Source organism: Phalaenopsis equestris, unplaced genomic scaffold, assembly GCF_001263595.1.
Source record: "Phalaenopsis equestris unplaced genomic scaffold, ASM126359v1 Scaffold219149, whole genome shotgun sequence".
NCBI lineage: Eukaryota > Viridiplantae > Streptophyta > Magnoliopsida > Asparagales > Orchidaceae > Phalaenopsis > Phalaenopsis equestris.
In genome coordinates, this window is record NW_018237541.1 from 437,937 (window position 1) to 447,968 (window position 10,032).

Below are 10,032 nucleotides of genomic sequence, written 5' to 3' on the forward strand. Positions count from 1 at the left end.
ATAATTTTATAATATTTATTATATTTTATTAATAAAAAATTTATTTAGAAGTTCTATTTATTTGTACAAAACTATCTTTGAATGTCATTTAATATGAAATTCAACAAATTCATTTATTTAAAAATAATCAACATTGGTTTTGATGATAAAATTACGAGAATATATATGTATATTAATAATTACTCTATTTTTTGTAATATGTAAAATTAGAGTGTCATAATTGTAATTGAGAAAAATTGAAGTGTTAGATATGCAAATATATGTATTGTATGATGTTTATATAAATGACACTTAAGTTATCAAGCAAGTTTTTTTATTTATTAAATATAATAAATCAAATTTAATTCTATTTTTAATGCAATTTGGAAGGATATATATATATTAGTTAGAATTTATTTGAAGATGAATGACAAAATGTCTTTAGTCTCATAAGGGTTTTTTTGGGTTACTTATAATGCATTTTATAAGGAAGGATATATATATTCCTCTCTTGCATATCACTGGAGATCGAGATTCAAGTGAAACTGGAGAGGGAGAGGAAAAAAAAAAGGTACATTTACATACATACCTTCTAATTCTCGTATATTTACATAACCAACACCTAAATTTTACTTTTTACATTTATACCACTGATATCTTTCAAGTCATGTAAAAAATACTTCCATTTTAACTTTACATTAGATGATTGCCTGGATCATCGTAAAATAGGGCCAAGGGAGTCACGCCTACAGGCTTAGATGGAGATAAATATGCATCATTCTATAAGAGCCAATTACTGTAAATAGAGGACATTAAGCGTAAACGTGCATTAGGCTCTTTAATATTACGTCAGAACTCCGAACGTAGAGTTACATTCGGATTGCAATAGTCATTGTGTTATAAAAATATTTCATCAGAGTTATTTGTGAAAAATGAAGTGTTATTGAAATATTCACCCACGTTACTTAATCTGGGACTGATTCAAAAAACATATGGAAATTGAAATAATACGGGGAATTTGCTGAATAAGACAACCCCAAATCAAGTAACGCGGTGTAATATTTTAATAACATCGCAAAGTAATTGAGTAACACCACATAATACTCGAATAACACTTCATTTTTTACAAATAACACTGATGAAATATTCCTGTAATTCCTGTAATACAACAAAATATTTATATAACATAGCGACTTGAAATTCAAACGTTCCTCTACGTTCGGAGTCCTGACTTAATATGCGCTTCTTGAGATATAAAGTCCTACTTATAGCATTTTGTTACCTTAATATTTTGAACGCTGTTAGTCTAGTAGTATTATAATGATATCGATATACAATATTATCACAAATACAACCCGTATACTACCTTGTCATTTGATATTTTAATGATATTATTGTACATTACCACCTCAATACCATACCATCAGTTTGCACATAATTCACATCCATATAAAAAACATAAAGAATATTAAAAAAATAAAATAAAAAAGAGGCATTAGCATTCATAGCACACATTTATTTATATATCACACAACCTAAACATTTATATTTACATGCATAACAATCAAATTTTCATTCACATCAAAAATAACACCACCTCTTTTTAAAAGTGAAATATTTCCTTTTTATGCATAAATTTATAACATCCAAATGTTATGTATATAAAAATGAATGTTGAGGTGAGAGATGTATTTATGTACATGAGTTTAAAACCAGTTCCACATACTTGTGACCCGGGCTCTAGTCACATCTCACTTGAGCTTGGCTAGTTAGTCGAGCTACAAGCATGATATTGAGTCAAGCTCAAGCTACAAACTCGGTCTCTCTCACGAGCTCAAATGATGTCATCATGGAAGCTCAACGAAGAAGGTGAGACAACAAGAGAGGAGAAATCTATCGCTGCAACTCACTAAAGAAGACATCAATGTGAACAAAATTTGGTTAGTCAAGTCTATTCCTGAGTTACCAATGCAAGCCTCGACGAGCTTGAGCAATATGTAACCTCTCAAAAGAGCCCTTAAGAGAGGTGGGCAACCCATGACTTAAATATTGATTTTCGGCTCTACACCTAGTCGATATGAGACTATTTGTCCGTGACATTCTCCTCCACCCAATCACGTGACGCTCTCGTCACGGATCAGCTCCACGGACGGTCCCACTGGACCATGGAGAGTCCACACACCTAACAAACATTAATCTGCTCAGATACCACTTGTCACCTCCTAAAAGAGCCCTTAAGAGAGGTGGGCAGCCCAAGACTTAAATACTGCTTTTCGGCCCTACACCTAGCCGATGTGGGACTATTTATCCATGACATAGAGCTCTTTTGTAAACAATCTTAATTTTGAGCTCAAGTGCAAGCTCGTAGCTAAAGAAGCTCAACTTGTGAGCTCATTAGCCTACCAGATGAGCACATTTATCGAATCAAAAACCATAAGAGAAGAAGTGCAAAAAATTTCCAGTATAATTGGCGCAGTTAAACACACAACAAGTCAAATACATACCTGCAACAGAAACTAGATGTCACGAGCCAAAAATTAAAACAAAAAATAAATCGATGGATATAAAATTATAAATATATCTATTCTGTTTATATATCAGCGAAAACAAAATATAGATTAATATTCCTGAATCTGAAAAATCAATCCGTCTGCATAGTTCAATCATGATCCACCTGCTAACATAGAAGTGCTCCTTTGATTGCGTCAGCCCTAACACATAACAGGAATTGTTATAGCTTTTCTCTTTACATGCCAACTTAAGGGTTTATGAATAGGAGGATTTACATACATAACACTCAATTTATGTATTTACATGTCTTAGCACCTAAACTTTTGATTTTTAAATTGATGACCCGTTATTACAATTTAAAAAAAAAAAAAAAACTATTGCTAGGGGTGTAAACGAACTGAACAGGAGCGAGCCCAGACCCCAGCTCGTGTTCGGCTCGTTAATATTTCGAGCTCAAAAAGTGTGTTTGCGTTCGGCTCATTTGCTTAGTGAGCCGTTAACGAACAAAGAGTCATTTTGACAACCTTAATCGCGTATTCATAAGATGTTAAGGCTTGGGACAAGATTTAAAACATCATTTGAATCTAATTTAATAATTTTTATTCTATGTTCTTTATTAATACTTTTAATTGATTATAAATCTTTGTAGTTTTGTAGTCAATTATTTTTTTTTAAAAATACTGCTCATAAAATATATATATATATATATATATATATATATATATATTCGAACCAAAACGTGCCGAACACGAACGAACAAATATTTGTTTAGGTTGTTCGTGTTCGGCTCGTTAACTTAGCGAACGAGTCAAACACGAGCTTCTTAACGAGCCGAACACGAGCTGTTCGCGAACAACGAGCCGTTTTGACAGCCCTAATTGTGGCATTTTTTTATGGGATGGAAAAATTTTTGGTGGTAGAAATGTAAAAAAGAAAAGATTTAAGTGTTAGATATGTAAATACATAGAAATCGAGTGTTATGTATGTAAATGTCCCTTATGAAAATTGTAAACAGAAAGCATTAAATTATTAAATTACCCTAGAGGCAATGTTGCTGGAGAGCCAATCGAGCCCCTCATAGAGGCCTTCACCGGAAGTGGCGCAAGCGCTCTGGATGTACCTGAAAATCAAATATATCCAACAATCAATTAGTTTTCTCAGAATCACACCGAAGAAAAAGCACCGAATTAAAAAGAGATACGCCCCATTAAAAATAAAAATTAAAAATGGAAGATTTACATATATACCCTAAACGCAATTCTTATATATGTACATATCTAACATGTAAAGTATGAGATTTGCATATTTTTTATGCAATTTCAAAAATTTGAATGACATGTATGTAAATGTTACAGTTTAGGTGCTAGATGCGTAAAAACATACGAATTGTGTGGTAATGCAGGTAAATGCCCCATGAAATAAAATGTTAAGATTTACACACATACCACTCAACTCCCTATGTATTTACATATCTAACATCTAAACAGCAATTTTTACATACATGCGAGCGTACTTGTGCATGAAAAGTTATATTTCACTTCTAAAAAGTTATAATAGCGGCATCTTTGATTTGATATGAAAGATTTAGGTGGTATAAATGTAAAGTTTAAATGTTAGATATAAATACATAGGAATTGGGTGGTGTCTATGTAAATGCCTCTAAAAAAGAAAAACTTGAAAAAAAAAGGTTGTGAGGATATGAATTGGAAAAGAAATTGCCATACCAGTGCCGCTGGCGAAGAGAATGGAGGCCAAGTTTATCGGTAATTTCAGCGGCATTCATCGCATTTGGTAGGTCCTGTTTGTTTGCAAACACGAGCAAGGCGGCATCTCGCAGCTCATCCTACAAGAACAGAAAAAATTGATTAACTAAAGTTTCATGTATGTTAATATGCAAATGACTATGGCGTGAAGTCAGAAGTTTAAGTGTGAGCACGCAAGAGAGAGAAAAAATACTATTCTTTTGGAAGAACTGGGGGTGTGAACGAGTTGGAGTCGAGCTCGAGCTATCTTTGACTTGAGCTTGAGCTTAATTAAATAATCGAGTTCGAGCAAAAACCGGAGCTTAAATCTCTAAATTTGAGCTGGCTTGTTATTACGAAATAGATAAAATAGTATTAATCTAATCTAACATTATAATAAAAGAAAAATTACATATGTAGCACAATTCTTATGTATTTACACCTAAAATTTTATATTTACATATATAAAACATTTTGGTGCTTCAAACTTTTTAAATTTATGCATAAAAAGATAATATTTAACTTTTAAAAAGTGATAATAGTGATATTTTTAATGTGATATTAAATATTCGAGTGTTATGTGAATAACTATGAATGTTCAGGTGTGAGAAAAGTGAATATTAAAAAAAAATTTTGAGTGTTGTGTTAAAAACAATAAAATTAAGTGATATGACAAATAAAATGCTCAATTACGAGATAAATCATATGAAATTACTTGAATTTTAATATTCTTTTAGTATATTTTACATTAATATTTTGTTAAACGAGTCGGTTCATAGGCTAATGAGTCAATTTGAAGTTTAGTTGAGCTTGACTTATTGGCTCATTGAGCTCAACTCAAGAGTCATTTATCAAGCCGAGCCCGAGCCGGCTCGCAAATCGGCCTGGCTCAGTTACACTTGGCAAGAAACATGAGAATGAGCTTCTCTTATTGTAAACAAAAAAAGTGTGTCTTCGCTCTATCAAATTTGTAATAGTCCTTGAGATTGAGGCCAGGGAATAGAATCATACTATTTGTGTGGTGCTATGCAATAAGGGCAATCCATACTCTACTAATCAATAATTTTACAAGATGCTCCCAAAAACTATATTGTATATAAGAAAGAGTTGTTTGTGCTTCATCGAACAATGAAGCATTAGCGACCTTATCTATTGGGGAGGTGAATGAGCTCCAAATCGACCACAAGGTGCGCACAAAAAGAATCCCAAGGGTAATATAAATATATTTACGAGCCTAATTTATAGGGGTTGAGGACAATATGCCAGTGATAGCCAAGAAGCAAACAAACGAATAATGATCATACTCCTGTTTAAGTGGCTTTGACGCTCAACAATCCAACAACGACCCAAATGATGAAAAACCAAGAAAAGCAATGCTTGTTGCAATAACCGAATTAGTGAACCAGAAGTTGAAACTCTATATGGTTGGTAGGCCAATGTTTGATAAACTTAACATGAGGACTGCTCTTATAAGATATGAGTGCACCTGTAATGGCCTGATTTTGAGATTTGGTAAATTATGTGTATTGTATTCGATTAATTTGACTGTATATTTTACATCTAATTCATAAAACGTTTTCACCATACTGTAGAAAACTCTCCACTCTATTTTAAATATATTTGTATTATTTTTATAACATTATAGATATTAAAACAAAAGGTTTCTTATTGAATTTGACTTTCTAAAAAAAATTAAGATATTTTTGTAAAATAAATTTTTTGTAACAATGCAATGTCCATCTTATGAATCATTTTCATCAAAACAGTGCATCATTTATTGACTCTTTTTTATAATATTTAGATTTCTATATTTCAAGATATAAGATAATTTATATAAAATTTTACATTAAAACAAAATATTTATTGCAATTCATTTATACATTTTGATTAAATATTTAAAAAATTATTATGAATATCCTAATTCATTATCCAATATATCATTTCCATATTGTTTTGCTTAACCACGAGCTATTTAGTGAAAGAATAAAAATGATTTAGGGGGCAAAAGTTGATTTTAAAGGCTTAAAGCCAATTTCATCAGTCAGACAAGTTATGACTATTGTTTGGCTCTAAGCATGCCCTATTAACCAACTTCATAATTTATTTTTGGTATCATTTTCTTCAATTTGGGCATTCCATTCGATCAGGTTTAGAAAGAAAACTCAAATCTACAAAAAAAATTATAAAATTTTCACCGTAAAACTTTTGTTATGTTGTAGAATAAATTGTAATGATCGTATTAATATAAAAAAATTAATTTTTTATCATATGTTTTATATTGTATAACATTTTATGTATTTTAAAGGGTATATTAAACTTAATAATTTTTTCTAAGGCAGGAAAAAAAATTCATAGTATTATTGTATAAACCGGCTTTGTGGATTGTGACTATTGTTTTGTGTATATCTACCAAATTATGCATGGATAATATTAAAACCCAACCACTATTCTAGTCTATTTCAATAAAGAATAAACCAATTGTTCTATTTGGACGCAAAGCAGCAGAAAACTTCGACGTTCATGTTTTATTACCCTCTGAAGTTTACCATTTCTATCTATACAATAAAAATGAGGAAACAAACTTCACAACATGGAGTGAAGAAGACTTAATATGTAACAAAAAGTATAGCTATATCTATCAACAAGTACGGTAATGATCTTACCTCACTTAACATCCGGTGCAGCTCATCCCTGGCCTCAATAACACGTTCTCTGTCATTACTGTCGACAACAAAAATGAGACCCTGCGTATTTTGGAAGTAGTACTTCCACAAAGGTCTGATCTGTTTTTGTTTCAAGCAAAAATGGGATAATAAATATTAGTATACGCAAAGTTTTCAATTAACAATCATGATAGACACAAAAAAATCATGGTTCATGGTGCTTTTCTGTGCTACACTGCCCTTGCATGAACCTTATAACATTTTCACTTATAAAGAAGAATTACTTTACAAGAAAATGGATACCTTATCCTGACCACCAACGTCCCAAACAGTGAAGCTAATGTTCTTGTACTCAACAGTCTCAACATTGAACCCTGCAATACGAAAAAAAAAAAAGGGTTAAGAACTCTATAATCATAAAATATTACAGCATCTTTTATGAAGGATAAACATGGCAGGAGAGGAAAAAAAAAAAGTAGGTGTTTGGAATCAACGCTCAACCACGCTGTTAAGACTCAATTTATATGATGAGTTTGGGCATGTTCAGCTTTTGACACGTTTAATTTTGAGAGTTGTATAAACCATTGGCTTTTAAATTTGGAGTCTAGGGTTTGATATTTTTTAGATATTTTACTATTCTTGAAATACAATGTTGTTTAAAGTTCCACAAAAACAATTTACAACAGCAACAAGCCTTTATCCCACTAAGTGGGGTGGTTGGCTACATGAATCTTTTTTCTCCATTGCGCTCTATTAAGTGTCATATTTTCATTTAATTCTAATAGATTAGATCATTTTTTATATAATATGCTCAAGTAAGTTTATGTCTATCTATGCCTTTCTTAATATAAGTCGAATCTAAAACATCTAATCTCCTAACCGGATCATGAGATGATTGGTGTTTAATGTGACCAAACCATATAAGAAAATTCTCTCTAATATTATCCGTCACTAGAGCTACTCCAACCCTATCATTGATATATTCATTTCACATTTTGTATCTAGTGGTCAAGCCATTCATCCACCTAAGCATTCTCTTCTCAACAACACTTGACTTTGTGTTATGCTTCTCTTTCAAAGTCAACAGCCTGCGCCATAGTGCATTGCAGGTTTCACCATCATCGGATAAAAATTTTTCTTTCAGTCTAAGCGTTACTTTTTCTATCATAAAATAGGGCCGATGCATTCCCAACTTGTATTCTGCTAATAACATCTGCATCTATATCACCAACACTTTGAACAATAGACTCAATATATCTAAAATATTCACACATTTAAATGATTTAAATACCCATAGTTACAGCCATGCCACTAGAGCTACCACTATTAAAATTAAATTCTATGTATTCGATTTTAGATCTACTCAAATGAAGGCCTTTAGACTCCAACGTAGTCCTTCATAATTAATTTTTTTTCGTGAACTCTTTCTCTAGTCTTATTCACAAGAAAAATATCACCAGTGAAAACCATACACGAAGGTACATCCTCCTGTAAATGTCCACTAAGAGCAGCCAAAAGAGCAATTTACTGTGAATCTTAAATTCCTAAAGCAAATTATAACATATGATAGAACTGAATCAGGTTGTTGAACATATAATTATAACTTCGATTAAGGGTCTTTTTGGGGCAGCTGCAGCTTATCCAACTTATACTGATAAGCAGCTTATCCTGATAATCTGCTGATAACCAGCTGATCCGGATAAGCTGACTGACTGTTTAGTTTGTGCGTTTGGAAAACAACTGATTCTGGATAAATGACCAATCTGCCCCTGTTTTGGATAAGTTGTTTAACTGTTTGGTTTGCGCGTTTTGTAAACAGCTTATTTGCAGATTTTTTAAGTTAAATGAAAAAACTGGCACACAAAAGTTGTAATGTCTATCCCTCAGCTATTTTAGAACCAATTAGTCCATTTCAGACTCATTCGACACATACATACCACCTAAAAATTGTTATTTAAAAAAATAAATTCTAGCAACAGAAAACATAATATCAGGTAGAAAAATGTTCAAACTGCTACAAAATACCGATAATAAAACAACCCATCCCAAGTGCTTGCCCAACTCATAATGCATATGAATTTATTTTCTCAGTCATATCTATAAATCGTCTCAGTGGCAATCAACAAAAAAAGAAATAAACCACTTCATTTACATCCAACCAAATAGAATGCATAATTATGTTTCCTGTTTAGAAGCAATCAAATGGGGCATGTAGAAGAATTTGTAATAGTTCCCTGCAAAGCAGATAAATACTAGGAGAGCCTCGTCCAAGTTAAAAGAAATAAATACTGCAACCAACTGCACCTTATACAACTCAAACCAATCTGGAGGAAGCTAAATTCCGCATGTTCAGCATCTTATACAACCAACTGCACCTTATAAAATTTTCCATGAATATGATACAGGTAGGAGTCAAATTCAATATGCAATATTAAGAATTTTGAAGCATGCAACACCTTGCATCACAGATAATGCCATATGAACAATGCAAAGGCTATTTTGTCATGTTAAAGAAAGTTGCTTCCTATAGAACTCCCACAACATTTATCAGGAAGTTGATGCTTCGGGCTTCAATATCTATAACCACATTGCCTGTCATGGCCATTGAATTGAACTTTAACGAACAACTAATTAAAGCTCAGAAGAACGTAACTGAATCAAACCAGCTATGCGACAATCTTCATTACAGATTCTGCAACTAGATATATTAACTTGTTCTAGCTAGAAACTTTCTTCTTCAGCCCAAGCCAAGAACTGTGATAATATTTTATAAACTCCCATATCTCTTATACAAAAGAAAATAGAGGAGCTGCGCAACTCTCTGGAACCGCCAACTACTAAAAGAATTAACTTGAAGAGTATTGGTCCACTGCAGCATAAATATTCAACAATTTACTTACCTTACACCAAGATTTACCCAATGCGAAAGCCACTGCTTTTCCAATTGCTCTAGAAGCTCCAGTAACAACAACAATGGGATCTTCAACAATTTACTAATAAATTATAACCAAATGAATTGCAGGAAGACAAAATCAGATTTTTAATTCACTCTTTAACGGACAAAAATGAAAATGTGAGGCAAATACCAGAGAAAGAGGAATGGGGCGCCAGGAAATGGAAGCGGGGGCATGCGGATG

General features: G+C 32.3%; 1 protein-coding gene across 1 annotated transcript in view; it reads right to left on the bottom strand.

Annotated features, from left to right (window-relative positions):
* Positions 1 to 2,427: 2,427 nt before the first annotated feature.
* Positions 2,428 to 10,032, bottom strand: part of LOC110037387 (ADP-ribosylation factor 1-like) — a 9,924-nt gene continuing 2,319 nt past the window's right edge. The window contains exons 3-7 of the mRNA XM_020742027.1: positions 7,199 to 7,269; positions 6,896 to 7,015; positions 4,215 to 4,333; positions 3,529 to 3,610; positions 2,428 to 2,690 (exon numbers count right to left, since the gene is read on the bottom strand). Coding sequence (XP_020597686.1) covers positions 2,685 to 2,690; positions 3,529 to 3,610; positions 4,215 to 4,333; positions 6,896 to 7,015; positions 7,199 to 7,269 — 398 coding nt within the window. The 3' untranslated portion in view covers positions 2,428 to 2,684. The remainder of the gene's footprint in view (positions 2,691 to 3,528; positions 3,611 to 4,214; positions 4,334 to 6,895; positions 7,016 to 7,198; positions 7,270 to 10,032) is intronic.